This window comes from Heliangelus exortis, chromosome Z (genome assembly GCF_036169615.1).
Source record: "Heliangelus exortis chromosome Z, bHelExo1.hap1, whole genome shotgun sequence".
NCBI lineage: Eukaryota > Metazoa > Chordata > Aves > Apodiformes > Trochilidae > Heliangelus > Heliangelus exortis.
The window spans coordinates 474,091-494,568 of NC_092454.1; the positions used below are offsets into that span (position 1 = coordinate 474,091).

Genomic DNA, 20,478 nt, shown 5'->3' on the forward strand with positions numbered 1-20,478 from the left:
AGTGGAACGAGGACTGCTGTGCAGTTCCCTCATCTGCCTGCGGCGCAGAGGTGGTGCTGGGCTCACCATCTGCATGGGAAAAGTCTCTGAATGAGACTTTTTTACCCGTGGAATAAAAAGGAGTAATTCCTTAGGTAGCCGCTGAAACCTGGCTGGCAGGAATGTGGTAATGATGAAATGCTGCTCCAGAACACACCATGGCTTTGTTAAATAGGATTGGCACGGTTCCTGATTTATCACAGGGGCTCGGTTCAGGTTTTTTGATCATGAAGGGAAGAAAGAAAATACTTGTTTCTATTGGGAATGGAGGTTACCAGGCAAACTCTGTGCTCCTCTCCAGTGTGTCTGACAAGCCAGGAGCAGTCTGTGTTCTGTGTCCTGTTCCAGCCTGAGCTGCAGCTCTTCCTGGCCCCCCTGCTCCTCAGGCACAGGTCCTGCAGTGATGCTGGCTGAGTTTATATCACGGACAAAGGACCAAGGCACCAGGGTGAGCAGTGAGAGCCCCAGAGCACACAGAGTGAGTGAGGATCAGAGGTGCCTCCCTGTCCCACTCCTCCTGCCCACCGACAGCCGCCTCTGCTCCCCAGCATCCCTGCACCTCAGCAGGTGGTGGGATGGAGGATCAGTCACCTCTTGTGCAAAACGCTGTGCAGGGGTGCTGCTGGTCACCAAGCCAGCTGGGCAGGTATCTGCCCCCAGCCAAGAAACGCTGTTCCTCCCAGCAGGAGAAGGCAATCTCCTCATCAGTGTTGCACGCCATGAGCACTGTGCATGTCCCTGTGTGTGAGGTGAGCCTATTGCACAGCTTCCCTGCAGAGCTGCCCTGGCACAGGCACCATCTGAGCTCTGAGAACCCCGTTCTGCCTCTCTGGGAAGGTTGCAGCACCAGTTCGGGTGCTCAGGACCAATTGCCCCTGCCATGGGCAGGGACACCTCCCCCAGCCCAGGCTGCTCCAAGCCCCATCCAACCTTCAGCACTGCCAGGGAGGGGGCAGCCACAGCTTCTGGGGGCAACCAGGGGCTCAGCACCCTCATTAGGAAGAATTTGTTCCTAATGTCCAGCCCAAATCTACCCTCTTTCTGTGCAGCTGCGCATCTGTGCAGCTGAGGTGGTGGTTGATCTGCTCAGAATGCCTCCCAGGATTTAAAAAAAAAAAAAAAAAAAAAAAAGACAAAAACCAAAACCTGTTTTAAATCCTATTTTTTGAAAGCTTCTCCGGGGGTTGTGCTGCTCACGGGGAGCTCGACCCCTCCTTCCCCAGCCCTGCGGGTAACGGTCTCTCAGGGACTATGCCGGGCAGCCGGGATACCGCAGCCCGAGGGGATCCAGGCTCGACCCCGATGCGGCGGCTCCGCCTCCGCAGGGCAGCGGGGGCGGTGCCGGAGGGCGGCTGCGGGCCCGGCGGGGCGGTGGAAGCGGAGGGGCGGCGGCGGGTCCGTCTGGGGGAATGCGGGCGGTCGCGGCCAAGATGGCGGCCGCGGTCGGTGCTGCCGCTGCTGCTGCTGCTGCCGGCGCCGGGCGGGCGGCGCGTCAGGGTGAGTCTGTGGGTACCGACCCCGAGGAGGGGCTGAGGGAAGGGGCCGGGGGAAGGCTGGGGGCCGCCGGTCTCGGCTCAGGGAAGCGTTAGGGCGGCGGGACGGCCGGGACCGCGTTACACAACCCCGGTGTTCTGGCTTTGCATAACGCGGAGCCGGGGCCTCCGCTCCTCCGCGCCGGGCTGCGGGGAGCCCCGGGGCTGCGGCCGCCCCGAGCGGCTGCCCGGGACACGCGTCCTGCGCTGCCCAGACCCTGGGGAATGCGGGCTCAGTGCCCGGCGGGATAACGAGGGGCTTCCTCTGAATGAAGCGTGGCTTGCGGCTTTCTCATTTGAGTTTGTCCTTTGCTGCTGTCAGTCTCGATTTTTCACTGTTTGGTGCCTTGAAGTGTCTTGGTTGGTTTGTTTGTGGGTTTGTTGTTTGTTGTTTTTTTTTCCCGCTCAGGAGTTTAATTCTGAATGAGGCGCTGTACTTTCCAAAAGCACTTCATGTGAAAATCACCCTCGTTTAACAGTTCACAGCTCACATTTCTAAAAGAAGGGCGGGTGTGCGGTGCGGAGGTGTGAGCACCATCCAGCCCCAGTCAGGGTGCTGGGGTTACTGGGCCTCTGGACGTGTCCATTGCTGCCTTTGCAGCACCATCCTGCTCCCCTGCTCCTGCTGCTCTTCCTCCTCACTCCTTGTAAATATAAAACGTTGCCCAGTTTCTGGTGGAATAACTTCTGCCTTCCCAGAGGCTGTGCTGTGCGTCCCTTGCAGCCGGTGGGCGCTGGGTTCCTCAGGGCCGGGCTGCAGCAGGGAATAGGATTGTGCCATTGCTGAAACTGACAAAAGAGCACATTTATCAGCCTTCCATCAGCTCCAGTCCCTGCACATCCCTCATGCTCTGCATCCTGTGCCCTATGGTGCGGGCAGAAATGTGCACAAGCCTGGTGGTAAGGAAAGCAGATGCTTGCCAGCGTTTATTTACAGCACGGGAGGATCAATGCAGACATTAAACCTTCTCTTGTTATTGTTCTATATGATTTACATCAGTGTCAGTGCCTCAAAATGTAATAACCTAAGAACTGGAAGAAGAAGGTAAATATTTGAAAAGAGTCATTCAGGCATCAGCAACGCTTGAACTGAAGTGCTTTAGTTTGTAACCTCTTTGTCGGAGGTGTCCGCAGCTACACTCTGTTAATCCCAAGAAAGAAGATGGATTTGCAACATGATTTTCACTGCCATTGATTTCAGCAGCTTTTGAGGGTGTTCAGCATCTGTTCAGGATGTTATTAGGGAACTGTGAGGCATAAGATGCTCTTCTCAGCAGGTGGATCAGCTGCTGAGGAGGTCTGTGCTATTGGGGCTCAATTGCTGCTGAACTCCTGCAGTCTGACAAGGGAAGTGTCACACCAAACAATTGCTGGAAAGGCAGGGATGTGGCACTTAACAATTTTTTTTTTCATCTTGGTCAATTCACACTATTGTTGCACTAAAAAATATCTTGTAATGACTATGAACTCCTGAGGAAAACAAAGCAGGCTTTTGAAAAAGCAGCATGTGGGAAATAAATTATCCTGATTTGGGGCTGTATCTTGGCTGATGTTGAAATCCAGGAATAATAGAAGTTGCCTACTCTGGCTAGTGAGAAAGAAGGCTGCTCACATCCCTGGGTAAGCAGATCTTGAAATTGCTGCTGACCCAGCACAGGGTCAAACTAAGGAGCAGAGTGCCACAGCGTCAAACTAAGGAGCAGAGCGCTTATAGCCAGTCCCTAAATTTACAGATGTCTAGCATACATTGTAGAGGTGGTGTAGAAATATTTTGCTTTTCTAGAGTTAGCCCAGGAATGCCTGTGCCATGGGGAGTTAGGCAGCTTGACATACTTGCTCCCTTAGTGTGTCAGCCCTGCTTGGTTTCTCTTGTGTGGTCACCAGTTATTTTGGACTTAAAATTGGAGCTTGAAGATTAGTGAGGCTTTTATTTGGTTTGAGGTTTCTGCCTGGTATCTGAAAAGCTCTTAGTGTACAGAATGTTTAAAGAAGGTCAGAAGCTTGCAATTTCACAACTTTCTTTGCTTCCAGGGTCTGGGGCTTAAGGAAGAAAATGCCAAGCAGAAGAGTCCTGCCATGGGCGTTGGTGTGGCTGCTGAGGGATTTGTGCCTATCTGGGGAGGGGGCCCCCCAGCCCAGTGCAAGGTTATCAGTGTGCTGTTATCTCTCTTCCAGCTGTGAAAAGCAGCAGTCAGCTGAGGGTCCCGGTACGATGGAGGGGTCAGGCAACTGCAGCCGCCGTGATGGAGAGCACAAAACCTCAAATTCAGCCCGAGGCACAGTAAGTGCTGTGGGGTCTGGGTGGGTGTGACCCGCTGGCGTGTCCCTCTGTGTCCCTCTGATATGGGGTGCAGCAGAGCAAAGCTCACTGTGCAGTAAAATGTGGCAGCCACAGGGCTGGATCGCGTGTTTTTGTGCTTGTGTGATTGCCTTTATCTGTCTGTCTGTGTTCCCTCTGCCCTATTGGCCCTGTTCTGTGGGGCAGGGCTGGCCTTGCCTTGCTCCCTGCAGAGCAGTGCAGTCAGGCTGTGACCCATGCAGGGCCTGAGGCAGTGCAGAGGCAGCAGAAGAACAAACAGTAGGATATTGTTATTTGAGGTTCAGTTCCTTCTTCCTGGGTTTTATTCAGCAACCTTCTGGCAGACACTCCAGGAGGAAGGAAATGGAAGCCAAGGTCCCAGCCCCTTGGTGCGGATCGGGCTTCTCTCAGTGCCCCTTCCTAAAGCTGCCTGTAACAAGAGAAGGGCAAATCTCCCTCTGCAGCCTCAGCTCAGTCTGCTCAGGAGGCCAGAGCTCCTGGGCACCCAGCTCCTTCGGGCAGGGGAAGTGATTCAGTGGGGAAATCCACCTCTTGGGTGGGGGCTGTGATCAGCAGCCCTGTCTGTAAGAGCTGATACCATTATCTGCTCCACTCTGCTGTGCTCAGAGGGACCTTATCCTTAAAACAGTGTGCTGGACCTGCACCTGGACAGAAAACCCATTGTGGGGAAAAAAAGAACAGCCCAAACAAATCCATCCTTGCTCTTACTTTGTGTGTCGAATGGCTCTATGCTGCTTTCACAGCTTCAGGAGATGAGCTGTGTTTGCAAAGTAATCATCTCCTGTGTGGGCAGTGCATCCATTTTCTGTGGAAGCTGCTGCTTGGTTTTGTTGGAATCTACAGCTGGTGGTCAGCTGAGATAGCTCCTCAGACCCTGTTTTGTAACTTCCTTTGCAGCCCTCAGCTCCAAGATAATTTTCTCATATTTCCAGTTCAGCTCTGTGTTGTGAAGTGATTATTTTTTTTTTTTTTTTTCCTAAAAGAAAGTAAGGATCATGCAAATAGTTGTTCCCTGTCTTTCCATGCTTGTAGTTCTTATTTTTTATATAAGCAGGATGAACTTCTAAATGAGACTGCTTTTGCAAAAGACAAATGCAGGAGGATGATAACAGTAATAGTAATGACAACAACAATAGTAGCAGCAGTAGGTAACTTGGATTTGGGATATCTCTTGCTTCCACAGGAAACCTAAGACAGGAATCTTGATGTTAAACATGGGGGGTCCAGAGAGGTTGGATGATGTGCACGATTTCTTACTTCGTCTCTTCCTGGACCGAGACCTGATGACGATGCCAGCCCAAAAGTGAGAAACACTATGAACTGCTGGGGTACAGTGTTGGGTGTTGCTGTCAGCATTCCTTGGGACTGCTTCATCTTGGGAGCAGTCAGTGCAACAGATGATGTTATTATTAGTGGTGTTAATAGACATAAAGAGATGGTTCTCTCCTAATTGCAAATTGTGATTTCCTGTCACCTAGTAAGTTTGGGAGGGGTGGTGGGATATAACATCAGCTGAACCATGCAATGCTGGTTTGCTATAATTTGGGGAAGTTGCCAGGGAAAACCCATTGCAGCAGAGAGATTTGGGGGAAGTGGTGGTGCTTTGGGTTGTGATGTCAATACCTGTGCCTTTTGAATCCATCAGTCAGTTAGCACCCTTCATCGCCAAGCGCCGCACACCAAAGATCCAGGAGCAGTACAGCAGGATTGGAGGTGGATCACCAATCAAGAAGTGGACAGCAGTGCAGGGAGAAGGCATGGTGAAGCTGCTGGACAGCATGTCTCCTCACACTGGTACTTCTCTACTATGCTTGTTAAAAGTTTTTATTGCTTCCTGTGTTGAAAGACATCCAGGTAACTATGATAGAAAAAGAGTCTTATTTTCAGAAGGCTGAAGGTAGGTGATAGGAGTCCTCACTGGTGTGTATGACTACAGGATGTCAGAACTTTCCCTGGAAGCCCTGCTTGAGCTTGAGAAGTCTACGCTGGAGACAAGTGGTTGAGTTTTAGGTGATAAGAAAGGGGAATGTATCTTATGGGAGCTGGCATGGGAGAAAGGTGTGCAGAGTGGCATTTTCAGCAGCATAAATGAGGAGGAGATCTGTGACCATTGGCAGTGTCAGTAAAATCTCACATAATTCTTTTGTCTGAGGCCAGAATTTAATGCTGTAAAGCCTTTTGTGTTTGTTTTTGTTATGCCAGCTGAGCCTAAAGAATGGGTGACTGTGGGAAGGTGCTGGGAGTCTGACCCAGCACCCACCTCCAAAGCTGCAGGCCTCTTGTACCTCTGAAATGTCCCTCTGCACTTACTCTTTGGGTGTACCCAGAGCTTTTGAAACTTGTTTGAATCTGTCACTGTTTAAATAAAAGAACTAAAGCCAATTAGGCCTGATTTCAGGACCTGAAGAGGAGGTTGGTAGCTGAACATTGCAGGCTTGGTTGGGTGATAGCAGTGAGCCGCACCCCAGGACCTGAGCAGGAGATAAGGCCTAACAGTTTCCCTTGGCTGGCAGCAGATTCTATCTTTGCCAGTTCTTCCTTAGTGATAGGAAAACTTGAAAGGTGAATACAGCTCCCCTCCCCTCTCTCTGGATCACACAATCTCAAGGGCTTCAGCTCCCAGGTTTCCCCCTTAGCTGCAGTGTGCTGGCTGTGCACACACAGACAGCTGCCCATATTCCTGCAGTGTTAATTTGTTGTGATTCAGCTGTGTTCAGTCTCTCCTAAAACCTCCAACCAAACTGATACCTGAGTCATTTTTTACCTGGGTTAAGGGCATTTGTGATGGTCTTTGCACCAGTTTAGCTAAACTGCATTTGAATTGGTTTAGTTGAATTTGACTTCATCTTGGATGTGCTAGAAGTCTTTGTGCCTCTTCTGCTGCTTGCTGGAGGTGATAGATCATTTGCTTACTGTACCTTTTCTGTAAAATCATGCCAATAATAAACATGATTGGCAGCAGTAAAAATTAAGCTTCCACATCGAAGTAGCAGCTCAAGGGTGATGGCCATTTTCTCTGTCTTCCTGCTCATGGGACAGAAGGCAGCAGTGAATCACCACTGCTCTAACAAAAGCCAGGAAAATCAAAACCATGGTGGTGGGTCTGGCTGAAATGACCTGTCTGGGGGTCACCTTTGGTGACCCAAAAGAAAGTATTTCTTTCCACTCTGCTTTCTGTTCTTGAAGCAGCAGCCTAGCTTTGTGAGGAGAGGCAGTCAGCAGGATGGCTAAGCTGCCTGCTGAATTCCTCACTGATGTGTTAGCTGCAGATAATGCTTCTTATCCTGCTGTTCCAATAGGAACACTAGAAGGTTTTGATAGAAAAACTGCTGGAGAAGTCAAAGAGAAGAGCTTTTCATTCTCTTCAGCTCAATGGCCTCACAATGTGTGGTGCTGCAAGCTGTGTTCTCCCTTCAGTTTCCCTGACCTGTGCTGATATGATGCTGGTGTCAGGGAATCCCCCTCCAGGCTTGACAATACACCCTATGTGATTCCTACCTATTTTGTAACTTTTTTGTGACACCTGCTTCAGACTTGGGTAGAAAAGAGCCAGAAGTAGAAGACTATCATAAAGGTCTGGAAGGTGGAAAGTGATGCTCTTGGGAGGTTAGAACCAAATTGATTTCATTTATTCAGCTTGTAATGTGTAACTGGTACCACTCAAGCCACGTACAATCCTTTTTTTCCCCTCAGATGCTGGTCTCTGGCTTAATTCCAGCTGTGCTCTCTGCAGGTTCAGTCAAAGCCTGAAGCTGGAGCTGTGTCCCCCTGGCAGCAGTGGGGCAGCAGCAGCCCCCACAGGGTCAGCCTTGGAACAGCTTCTGCAGATAAAGCTGAGAAACTTTATCTGCTCTTCTCAGTGTGCCACTCCTGCTTGCTTTTGTTCAGTGACAGCTTTTTGTGAAGCCTGTGCAGTCCTCACACCTGATAAGTTGTTCAGAGACCTTTTATACCCAACCATTGCTGCAGTTCTCAAAATGGAAGGTGGTGGCCATTGCTAACAATCGACTTGCCTGCTGTGTCCCTCAGCATTTTGGGAGAGCTTGCAGTGGTACCAGGTGCTGTGCTGCTTCTCCAGAGCCTGAAACACTTGGATGTGCTCCCAGACTGAGCTACAGGTTTCTCAGTATAGTGTGCTCACAGGTAGCATTTTGGGAGCTAATGAGTAGCTGGGAGGTTGTGGTGGTAAGACAGGCAAAATACTTTGCATATTTGTTTTACCTCGATCAGGACTTTTCGGGGCACAGGGTTTATAGTTGCTCTGTGTTTGTGGTTGGTGAAAAGCTCATGTTAGACAGGTTCAGTAACCACCTGTGAAATTCCCTCCTGTGTAAGTTAATCAATGTACTGATTCACTGGCTTGTAGTATACATTTGGCATGTTGCACTTCAGCAATGCAGCTAATATGAAGTAGTAAATAAACAGCCTCACCCAAGCCATCTGGGAACAATATAATTTTAAAATGAAGCTTTATTGTTACAGGCAGCTGTCTGAAAGTGAACAAGAATCCTTCCTTTCCAAATGAGTGGGGTTGGGTGGGCTCAGTAGTCAGTAAGAATAAATCACACAGACATGATGATAGGAAAATCCATTTCTGTTGTTTTGCTTTTTGTTGTTTTTTGTTTTATTTTGTTTTTGTTTTTTTTAAGGTCTGCTTTCAGGTAGGCTAATGTCTTGCAATGGTAGTTAATTTCAAGAGCCACATCTTGCTTTTTTCTTGTTTTTAATTATATTGATTCTTAGTGTTTTAGCTGAGATTCTTGTATCAGCAGCATGAAAGCTCACAGGATGACATTATTTCTTTTAGATTGTCACCTCCTTGTGGAAGGAGATGTCACTCTGTTTCCAGTAGTTCTGATTCTCTGTAACAACAAAATTAATATGTATGCAGATGTGAAAATCTCTCCTTTGCTGCCTGTGATCCAGGACAAAACATAATACTGTGAGCATTGTGAGAAGTTTCCAGGTTGGCCGTGTTTTCTCCCAGAAGGTCCTTTCCCAGGTTAAACTCCTCCTGTCTTTGCTGTGGTTACTCAGACTTCTGTTTTTAATGCCTTTTAAAATGTTAATGAGGTTCCTGGCCCCCGGGGCTCCTGAAGTTGGGTCATTATTTGCTCCTGCTGCCATCTGGGAGCTCTTGTACCTCCTGCAGAGAACTGGGGCTGACTAAACCTGTTTCTGAATCATGTGGAAATGTGTGGAGTGGAGACCAAGCACGGGACAGCTGCTCCCTTTTGGAAACCTGTTCATTGACCCCCAAACCCTGAAAACAAAAATTTGCTTTTGCTCTCCTAAGAACCTCTGTCCTCTACTAAAAATAAATAATTAAAAAAAAAAAAAAATAAAAAAAAAAAAAGAGAGAGGTAAAAACCCAACAAACCTCCCCTCCCTTCCCCTAACCCAAGCATACTCCCCAAATCTGATACCTGGAAGATGAGAGATGGAATATGGAGGAACCTGAACGCCCTGAGCACACCTGTAACTCTGGTCTGGGTTAGCACTTCAGCTTCTGGTAGTGACACAAGTTCACCAAAATGCCCTGGAAATCAGAGCTTGCCCAGCAGAGTGTCAGAGCTCCCCACAGTCTGGAAAGCATGCCTCTGCTAATCTCAGTGAAACCAGAGGAATTCTGCTTCCCAAAGAAACAAACAATAGTATAAACCACTTGTAAATTTTAGTAACAGTGAAGAAAAATACTTGGCCAAAGCAAAATGCATTTATATGGCAGTGGTTTAGAAAAGTAGCTTGAAGATTATCACCAAGTTCATTCCAAGTTTCAGTCTGTCCAGTTCTGTACTTTGTACTTACTAAAGAAGTATTATTTGGTGTTCTCTGCTTTTTTCTACAATTTCTTTTCCTGTGCTTTGTCTGCAGCACCTCACAAGTACTACATTGGCTTCCGCTACGTCCACCCCCTGACAGAAGAAGCAATTGAGGAGATGGAGAAGGATGGCATAGAGAGGGCCATTGCCTTTACCCAGTACCCCCAGTACAGCTGCTCCACCACGGGTGAGCTCAACCTCTTCTGTATTTGCCATCATTCCCAGTGTCAGGTTGACGTTTTCTGAGCTTTTTGTTCCTGTTGTGAGACAGAATAAACTGAAGGCTCAGGAACACGGCTGAGTCAGCTTTCTTTGTGGAAACTAAAACAATAATTAAAATGTTTAAAATAATTAAAAAATGCTTTAGCAAATTGTTCTTGGCTTGTGCATTGTATGAACTTTGATATAATTGTTCCCAGGTTGGGTTTATGGTTGCAGTTTAAACATATATATAGCGTTTAAAAATACTTTAATACCTTGCTGCAAAATTGTTGTAATCTGACAGGCTGCTAATGCCTTATGACTGAACTTCTGCTCTGGATGCTCTGTGTTTCAGGAAGCAGTTTAAATGCCATTTATCGTTACTACAATAAAAAAGGGGAGAAGCCAAAGATGAAATGGAGCATCATTGACCGCTGGCCCACACATCCCCTTCTCATCCAGGTAGGGGTCTGCAGGAGCCTTTGCAGCTCCTGTCAGGACCAGAGGTGTGAACTGCACTGGCCTGATAGGTTATCAAATTGGTATTCCCTGGGCTTGTCTTGGATTGGTTGGTGTAGGAGAAACGTGGTGCTTTTGCATTGCCAGCTGACCTGAAAACAACAAAGTAAGCAAATGCAGAAGCTTATTTTCCTTTTTAGAGATATTTGCTACTGGTAGAAACACAGTATAATGTTAAACAACAGAAATAATCTGGGGAAACACATCACTTGGATCAAGTCTTAGCTTCTAACCAAGCTTGCAAGATTTTAGATACAGAATGCACTGAAAGAAGGTGGATATGTTTGCTGATTTAGGATGTATTTAGTGCTTCAATTTGAGGGTGCACTTTAGTTATGGGAATGAATGTTTCTTGTCTCCTGTGTGTGAAGTCACAGGAGAGAGATGGTTATTTCATGCCAGATGTGTTGGCTTGATAACAAGTGAAAGTGAGCAGGTCACACATCTTGTTTTAAAAGCATGGTCATGTTTTCATAACAGTGGTGGCTGGAAGGGACCTCTAGGGGTCATTGCTCCACATCTGGAGTTCTGAGGGCAATCCTGAAGCTGCCTGTCTGGGGCCATTGAGAGCTCATAATGCCTCTCAGCATTGCTGATTGCTTTTGGTTTTTCTTCACAGTGCTTCACTGATCACATTCAGAAGGAACTGAGCCTGTTTCCACCTGACAAAAGGAAAGATGTTGTCATCCTCTTCTCAGCTCACTCGCTGCCCATGTCTGTGAGTTCCAGCAGGTTGTTTCTGTCACATTTACACCAGAGCCCCACTGGCTGGGCTGCACGGGGGGTGTCTGAGAGGAGAATCTCTGCAAGGTTGCAGTAAACATCCTGTCAGCAAACAGCAGCTGCAGTGAAATGTCTCTTGGATCATTTTTCAAAAATGCAGTGCTGTTACCAAAACATAACCTGTATGGGATGATAGAAGAATGTATCTTTTATCATAAAGGGGGGGAAGAGGAGGAGGTGTTCTGGTGAAGCAGCTTCATCATGTGTTTTGCTGGGCAAGAACAGTTCTTCCCAGTTTTGACTGGGCCAGGCACCAGGGATGACCTCCCCTGGGCACAGCCACATCACTTATGGTGTGTTCCCCTTCCCCAGCCTTCAGGTGGTCTTTTCCACAAGGTGTCCACTGGAATAGGAAGGTCTGGTGTTTCTGTGTTGCAGGTTGTGAACCGTGGTGATCCCTATCCTCAAGAAGTGGGAGCCACTGTCCAGAGGGTCATGGAGAAGCTGAACTACTCCAACCCTTACAGACTGGTGTGGCAGTCCAAGGTATGTGCTCAGGGAAGCAGGAAAGCCACTTATAAATCTCTTCAGGTGATGGAGTTAATGATCTTTCAGCTTGAGAAGATCATAACCTCAGTGCTTTTTTCCCATTTTCAGCACACATTCCTGCTACAACAGAATCCCAAACTTTTACTCACGTTCAGTCTTTTCACACCTTTCAGATTTTTTTATCCACAGTTTCTTGCTTTTTTTCTGTACATTGCATCGTCTTAAAGTAAATTTTTTTTTTATGTCCATTGGAAAACCTGTGATTTCATAACATCCAGTTTGGCATTTGCAGAAGAAAGGACTGAGCACTCATCTGGGGTTTTTAGGTGTTGCTTTTTGAAGATCTTCCTGATGAAGGCTGCTTGTACCACTTTGTACTAATTAGTCCTGCTGCAAAGAGCAAGGACCAGAAGTACAAATAACAAGTTCCATCTTAAACATAATCTGGTCTGTGTTGTCCTGCTTAAGAAAATGTAAGAATGATTTGATGAGTTGTTTTTAATTTTTAATTTCCCTCCCCCTTTTCTTACAGGTTGGACCAATGCCTTGGCTTGGCCCACAGACAGATGAGACCATTAAAGGCCTGTGCCAGAGAGGAAAGAAGAACATGTTGTTGGTCCCAATAGCATTTACCAGTGACCACATTGAAACACTTTATGAACTGGATATTGAGTATGCCCAGGTTTTAGCAAATGAGGTAAATCTTTTATTGTTTTAACTGTTTGGATAGTGATGCTCTGAAATTACTCTTCCTGTTTTAAAATTCGTTTTGTCATTGCTTCTTGCAATATGATCTGGAGAAAAATGTATTTTTCTCTAAATTGTAAATCAGTCTGAACTGTCTTAAATTAATTTTTAGCAACTAAAGCAGGTGGGAATTTCTTTCATTAGATTTAGCTCTTGAAGCCACTGCTATTCTTACTGAAAGAGTTATTGATTGTTAGCAGCAAAGTAAAATTTTGCATTGTAGGGTTTTGATTTTTTTCTATAGATTTTGGAGCCTAACTAGTGAAGGATCTAATAGACTTAAATTCTTTTCTCTTTATTTTTTATTCAGTGTGGAGTTGAAAATATCAGAAGAGCCGAGTCTCTTAATGGAAACCCACTGTTCTCCAAGGTATTTTCTTTGTTGCAATAGCTGTACAAGTTTGCAGTTGTGTGTTTCCTGCAGCACTGTGGATGTCTTCTTGCAGCTTTAGAGTGCTTTGAGTTTAATATCAAAGGTGGAAGCCCCTGTACTTCATCTGTACACCACAAAGTGTTTTATTTTAACACAGTTTGTTTGGTTTTGGTTTTGTTTTTATTTTTAAAAGAATTTCACAAGTTTGGTTTGACAAAAAAGAGGAACAGTTTTGTGTTCCTTCGGATTAGTCTTTAAATAAAACATTTATCTTAAGATATTTGCAAATGTAGCTTTAAAGCAGGATTTTCCCCTGGAGCAGAGCGGCGGATTCTGATGGATAAGCAGCCTGGCAACCTCCTTGGTCTGCAGGCCCCATGTTAAAGCATTGTCTTATTTTCTGCAGGTAGATCTGTGCTCACTTCTGGTTTTTAATTAACTGTCTTTCAGGCTCTGGCAGACTTGGTCTGTTCCCATATCAAGTCGAATGAAATCTGCTCCAGGCAGTTAACGCTCTGCTGTCCGCTCTGTGTCAACCCCGTCTGCAGGGAGGCAAAAGCCTTCTTCACCAGCCAGCAGCTCTGAGCAGCCCTCAGGAGCTCCCCTGGGCTTCTCAGCACCAGCAGCCTGGACAAGCAGTGCAGAGGAAAGAAGCCCCTTGGCCTTTTTCCAGCAAGGAGTTTTCCTTGCTGGTCCATAGTGACAGGCTGGTGGCCTCAGTGTTGTTGACCTCGTGTAACAGGGAGCATAACTTGACTTTTTTTTTTTTTTTTCCCCTTACATTTTCTTTGTTTGAGAAGAGTTTGCAGCAAGCAGGGAAGGCAGGGTGTTCACCCTGCAAGATGTGGAAAGATCTTGCTGCATCTGGTTCTGATTGGACTTAGCAGAAGCACATAAGTATGCACTGAAAAACCTAAAAAACTTTTCTACAAATTAGCTCTACTTCCTATGCAGGGGTTTATGCAGTTTTGTCACGAGTGCATTAATTTCAGCTTTCCAGGTCAAACAAATGTTTGTTTTGCTTATGCTTAAGGTACAGAATAACCAGCAGCAGCACCCATTGTCTCTTCTGAGGGAATTTTCAGATGAGTTTGAAGATCGAGTGACTTCTAATGCTTTTTAAGGAATGTGTGTATTTTTTTGGAACATAATGATAAGGATTTGTGGGTTGTTTTTTAATTGTTTTTCTCCTGCCAGAAACTTCCAGTGAAAGCTTAGCTGGGATAGTAGAACGCACAAGATTTGTTTACATTTTCTGGATAAAATACTCTTGTTATCTGTAGGAAAGCCTCTGCATTTGAAGAGCATAAAATGAAAAGAACAAGCCTGCTTGGGTGATGCTCAAGACTGTTATGTCTCACATCTCCCAGCCATCAGTAGCCTGGATCAAAACATGTTAGTTTATCTTTTAGGAAAAAATGTTTAAAAAAATTCTTACTATAAAGGGCTTTCTCTATTTGGTTACATAAATTAGGGAGTCAGGCTTGCTCTCCACAAGTTTTATAGACCTGGTCTGTGCTCTCTGCTGTGGTTTTTGTGGGGTCCCTGTGGAGTTCCATAGGTACAATTGATCCAGCTTAACTGCTGATGTTATTTAGACTTGAGCTGATGGGTGAGGAGTGATTTACTCTGCAGATGGCTGCGAGCAGCAGCCCCGATGCTGCCAGCTCTGTGCTTCACAAACCCTTGGCAGCAGCTGAATTTCCTCTGGTTTTGGCACTGGGAGTACACACTGGTAACCTGACTGGACTTGTTTCAGCAGGTGTGTGGGTGCACCAGCACTGATGAACCCACTGGTTTTGTAGAGGGTGAAAAACCTATACAGGGCAGTATTCCCTCTGTCAGCACCAGGACTGTGGTGTCCAGGGCAGCCTGGGGAGAGGAGAGGGCTTTGTGGAAGGGTGGTGGTCACCACACAGCATGCTGGAGCTGGGCACTGGGGGCATCTGGAGACAGAAGCACTGCAGCCCCTCAGCCCGTGTTCCCTGGCACGGGGACCTCTCCTCCTGGGAGGGATGAGGGAGGAGCAAAGCTGTGACCCTGTTCTGTGGGACTGAGCCAGACCTGTCCTAGTCGAGCTGCCAGCTCTCCATGTTTACTTGAGGTAATGAGCACTGAAAGGCAGGCAGTGTGGCAGGCAGGTTGTTCTCTGCAGATGGGTGATCCAGCTGATGGTGATGTGTGAGCAGCAGCTGCAAGGCTGCTCACAGGGTTAGGTTTGGGGGTGTAATTATGGGGCATGAGCAGTTGGAACCTCCGAGCTTTCAAGGATAGAGCTGTTCAAAAAGAAAATAGGCCCCTGTTGGTGTTACAGGGGTTTGACTTGCTCTGTTTTGTGTTGAAAGAATGAAAGGGATGCTTGTTGGCCAGCTGGTGGGCCAGGTCCTGCCATGGGGTGATGCAAACCCTGCTGCACATCCTCACTGGATGTCCCGACTGACACCTCCCCACTGCCACACTGCAGCTTCCCAGAGTTTCCATGGGGAGACAGGCTGAGGTGCCTGCCATCTCAGGACCTCCTGCATTGCTGCTCCCCCTCCTTGCTTTAGCAGAGAAGTCTTCCTTGACCTTTCCTACCTGTGCCTGCTCTGCCCAGGGCTTTGTGTCTCCCTTCCCTGCCCTCGGGCTCTGCTCGCTGCCTCGGCAGGAGAGGGGACACCAAGCACCTGCTCAGGTGGAATTGGTGGTTATCAGGGGGTAGGGAAGGGTGAAATGCTCATGGGAAAGCCTTGGATAGCTATCAAAAACATAAAATTGTCTGCAGGATGTGTGGGAAGGGGACGCTGGCCTTCTGTCTCTTGTTGGACAAAGAACTTATTTCTCTGTTCCCATTCCTCTGCTGACACTGAGGGGTCAGTGGAGAACAGGCTGGTGTGTAAATTCTTCCTGCTTGTACCTCTTTCCTACCAGCTGGAGAGTGTATTGGCCTTCAGAGCACATTTAGAAGAGTGGCTGAAGCTGGGAACTGAAGGTTAATTTGATATGAACATTGTGATACTATAAATACAGATTGGCTTTTTATTTCCCTACTGGAGTGAGTGCTGAAAACATTGGCCAGCACTAATTGGGAGGCATTATGTTTGTCCCCAGTAATAAAAGGTATTTAAAATGCACTTTTTAGTATGCTAACCACAAGTGAGATAATTACTAAGTCTGTTGCTGCTATTAGACCATAATGTAGAAATCACTTAATTTTCTAGGTCTTAGCAGATGGATCTCATCTCATAGTTGGTGTTGTTCTTTGTTTTCCTGAACAGATCATGTAATGTCACTCTGTCCTGTAGCTTAAGACACATAATTTTGTCTTCATGTGGCATCAAAAAGCCTCTTGAAAAACTGCCCTAGCAAGTTAGCCAGCAGCTCTGCTTCATGTTTTTGAATAAAAGTAACAGACCAACAGCAGTGGGAATCCTCCTGCCACTGAAATCTCCTTATCCTGGGGCTTTTGTGTGGGAGAATTTCTGCCTATGCTGGTTTTGGAATTCATCTGACCCTATTTTAGATGCTTCCAGTGTGGATGTTGCCATCTGAGCTGGTCACTCCTGAGCAGGGGGGATTCAGCTCCTCTCCGAGCAGACGGGCTGGGTGAGGTTGGCTGGGTACCAGCCCAGGCTGTGAGCACAGCTCAGCCCCTCATGTGCCTTCTTCTCCAGCACCCTGCCAGCCCTCTGTGGCCACTGCCCTGGGAGATGCAGGCTGAGCCCTCCAGCAGTCTGCTTGGCTTCCCCTGGAGGATTCCAGACACTTGGTGCTAAGTCAGGAGCCAGCCTGCTCAGCTTTCTGCTCTGTGTCTGTGGAAGAGCCTCCCCCAGCCCTCAGCCCTCAGCCAGGGCTCTGGGGGGATCCTTCATTACCCACTACACCCCTTTGCTGTCCTTTATTTCCTCCACAAGTGTTTATCATTCACATATGCCCTGACAAGAAGCAACCACTTGGATGTTTGCACATGGGGAGTCTTGAAGAACTTACTCATGATTAGGCTCTTGTGATTTTACTCTGCAATTTTTTTTCTTAATTTTTTTTTTCTTAGTTGAAGTTTTTCTCTTTTGGTGTTCATAAAAGCTCCCTTACTACTGACTGCATTTTAGAAAATGTGATAGCTTCCAACAGTGGTGCTGTGATGCCCTGAGGTATGGGGGTGGTGTCTGAGCTAACCTCCTGCTCCCTCTAGAGAGGAGGATCTTACAGCTGAGTTGAGTGGGTCTGAGGATTTCCCAGGAATATCTGTAAGTTCATGATATTTTCCCTTTCTGCCACACCCGGAGAGCTGGAAATCAATATGGAGTGTAAGATGCAAGAGACAGAGAAGTTCCTTCTATGATTTAATTCCAGATGTGTACAAATACTTGCTTTTAGTCCAATGACATGTTTCAAATTGAACAAGGACTTCCATTTAATGTTAACACAGAAAATTTGTATAATCTTACTTGTGTATTATTTCCCATGAAGAAGGAATTCCAATAAATTTTTTTGAAGGAACAACTGAGCTGTGTGTCTTTGTTAAGGGCCCTTTATGGTGTTCTTGATGTTTTCTCTGTACTTTTCCTTATCCCCTCAGCAGGAAGCATCTGGGCATGTCCTGGGCTGTGGTTTGGGTGGCATCAGCAGTGGGCTGTGCAGCAGTGATTTCTCCCTGGCAGAGCTGCTTTGCTCTGTGCATCAGAGGTTCACATTTGGGATGTCTCTGTGCTACAGGTGTGTCCCCAGCACTCCCCAGGAGTGTCCTGGCACAGGGCTCTGCCTGTCTCTGGCCCAGGGACCAGTTCCTTCATTTGTATTTCTGCGAAAACTGGCTCCAGGCAACAGGGAAGGAAAGACTGGTGCTACTTTTGAGTCCCACCTGTGACTGCTAATTTATTCATTATCTATTATCAGTCTCTAGGCAGCTTATTTCTTATGTTAAAAATTAAGTGGTGGATTGATTATTTTCTAGGGCAGTGCTGAGAGTTGTATACTTAAGCTGCTCCATTAGTGAGCTCTCATTACTGGAGTGTGCTGGGGGAGAGAGGAATGGATGGGAGATGGAGGGATGAAGGGGAGCAGTGGGTTTATTCCTCTCTTCCCTGTGATGTTCCCATCACTGGCTTTGCCAGTTTGCATCTGATGGAGATCTGACTGAATGAGCATAGCAGAACTTAGATGTCACATATATTTGAGTTCTAAAGAATCTCTTTAAGGTGGTGGAAGCCCTGGCTCTCTGTTCCTTTAGAAAGTTGCACTAGGGTAAAAAAATATCAAGCATCAGTTTGTCTGTGGTGAGGGCTTTTACTCCTTGCCTAGATGTGGGCAGTGAGGAGAGCATCTCCTCTGCATGCAGCAGCAGTGGGGTCCTGCTTTCCCTCTCTCCCTCTGCCACCTCGTTGCTCTGCTGGGACCACAGGGATTCCTCAAGCTGGACCAGGTCTAAAATCTGCCTGTTGTTATCCTGCTAAATTTGTGCTCATCAGTAAGTGCCAGGAAAAGATAATTTAATTTGCATCCCACTGGCCTGGCTGAAGAGCATCCTTTCTGTGTCAGCCTGGAGATGGATCATCTGGAGATGGATCATCTGGAGATGGATCAGCTGGAGATGGATTGTCCCTGAGACACGGGGCTGTTATCCCCCTGGGCTCGGAGGCTGGGAGGAGACTGGCTGCCTGCTGACATCTGAACCCCAAAGGCCGAGGGATCATGAGGCCATAAAGTGGGGAGAAAGTGCTGCAGGTGTCACTGCCATTGTCCTGGGAGGAGGGGACTGTGCCTGTGGTCATGTCCTGCCCCAAGGGGGTCTGCAAGGGCTCATCCCTCCCAGGGCTGGACCCGCTGCGAAGGACGCGGAGTTTGAAGTCCAACCTCTGTCTCATTACCTTGATGTCAAGAGACATTACCCACAAAGTACTAAAGAGCCACATTACCTCCTGCTGATTGATGGTGAGGTTGCCAGGGTCTCTGGGAAATGCACGTGAAGACACATTTACACTCCCTGGTGGTGAGGAGAACCTGACAGGAGGCTGGGAGCAGAAATACTCGGGCAGAGCTGAAAGCATCCCTGCTGCAGTGCCTGGAAAAAGCCAGGATAAATAGCAACCTCCCCCAAAACTGGGGCACTTGAAGCAAGGCCAGAAAGGCTTTGGAAGACCTCAAACTGCAGAGCAGATGCATGCAGCCAAGAGGGAGAGGGGTGGGTGGGATGGTGTCGCCCCGGCTTCTGGGAATGGGGCTGGGGTGCTGGGGGGCCTTGTACAGAGCAGTGGGCACCAGAACAGCCTTGGCAGCCCTCACAACCCAGCTCCAGTCCCACAGGGAGCCTGAGCTGGAGCTGCAGGGTTTGTGGTGCCAGTGAAGCTGCTGTGGTTCTTGGCTCTTGGAGAGGACAGTGGGTCCCTTGGCAGGAGGAGGAGGGGGCTGCTCCTGGGGTGATGGGGAGGGAGCTGGGGTGCAGCATCCAGGGCTCTCAGCCATTCTCTCCCCATCATCTTTAAAGAAGATCCATAGTGTGTGAACACCCCCCCAGGCAGGGCTAAGGAGGTTCCTCCAGCACACTGTGGTTCCGAGGATGCCCCTACGAGCACTGAGCCCCTGCAGTGCTCCTGAGTGCATCGTGGGGGGCTGGGGGGGTCTGCATCCCGTGGCCCCTCTCAGCCAACTCCCACAAGCACTTTTATCACCGAGTTATGAGGCCATTAAGGTCTACGATTGTCTTTTACTGCCTTTGATTTCTTCTGCTGTCAGGCGGGAGGCAAGCGATGTGTAACATGATCCAAAGTGGTCTTGTTTGTTTTAATCTGCTGTTTTAATATATTATGGCTTCCTGCCATTACGCCTCTCTGAGACGGGCCCTGGAGTCCCTGGTGGAGTTTGATGTGTGCAGAAGCTGAGAGGCATTTTTCCAGGGGGTGCATCTCAGCTGGGCACAGCTCACCTTGGCTTTTCCTCTGAGTGCCTGCACTGACACTGGCTCTTTCTGCTTCACCACCAACACTGCTGTGGCACAGCTGGATTTTCCTCCTGGTTGGTTTGCTTAACCATCTCCACACCACGTGTGTACTAAAAATGTGTATCCATGGAGCTGCAAAAGCTTCTACTGTTTTCCCCCAGAAGGAAGGCTGACGCTGGAGAGGTGCTGTGGGGAGATGCAGGTGGCTCTGCTCCGGGGATGCTCCAGCTGTGCTGAAGATGCCAAGGATGCTCTGGCAGTTCCAAGGATGCTCCAGCACTCCTGCCAGGTTCCGGGGGGACTTGGCATCCAGTGCTGGGAGCACTGCTTGCTGCTGTGGCACATCCCGGTGCCCACGCAGGCTGCTGGCTCTGGTGTCAGGGCAGTTGTACATCACGGAGCTGGAGCTGTCCCCTCACGGGGGCTTTTCTGCAGTTCAAGCCCTTGCAGGAGCAGCAGACCAGCGTCCCTGCCGCTGCAGCCCGGGAGGGGTCCTGCCAGGCCCCCAGCCCATCCCTCAGCTTTTTGTCAGCTTAATGAAACGCTTTCGTTTCCTCCTCCCAGCTGTACCCACTGCTAAGTGCCTGAAAAATGCATTCCCGGGGGAAGGATCCCGCGAGTGAGATGGAACTGACCTCCCATGAGCAGCACCAGGCTCTGGCATCGGTTTTGTCTTTTTTTGCTATTATTGTGCAGCTTCCCTCCTGGCCTTGCAGCCCTCCTGGTGCCACTGACTC

At 48.0% G+C, this 20,478-nt stretch overlaps 1 protein-coding gene across 2 annotated transcripts; it reads left to right on the forward strand.

Moving 5' to 3' along the window:
• Window positions 1–1,405: 1,405 nt before the first annotated feature.
• On the forward strand, window positions 1,406–17,304 carry LOC139790305 (ferrochelatase, mitochondrial). Of its 2 annotated transcripts, none has more exons than XM_071731942.1 (11): window positions 1,406–1,536; window positions 3,747–3,852; window positions 5,075–5,194; window positions 5,537–5,685; window positions 9,766–9,900; window positions 10,270–10,376; window positions 11,053–11,151; window positions 11,595–11,702; window positions 12,238–12,402; window positions 12,763–12,822; window positions 13,276–17,304. In XM_071731942.1, exons 1-11 carry the CDS (start codon window positions 1,449–1,451, stop codon window positions 13,408–13,410), a joined length of 1,272 nt encoding a protein of 423 aa, XP_071588043.1. In that variant the 5' UTR covers window positions 1,406–1,448; the 3' UTR covers window positions 13,411–17,304. The 2 variants fall into 2 exon arrangements, with proteins under 2 accessions (XP_071588043.1, XP_071588042.1); XM_071731941.1 differs by lacking the exon at window positions 1,406–1,536 and adding an exon at window positions 3,639–3,657.
• The last annotated feature ends 3,174 nt before the right edge of the window (window positions 17,305–20,478 follow it).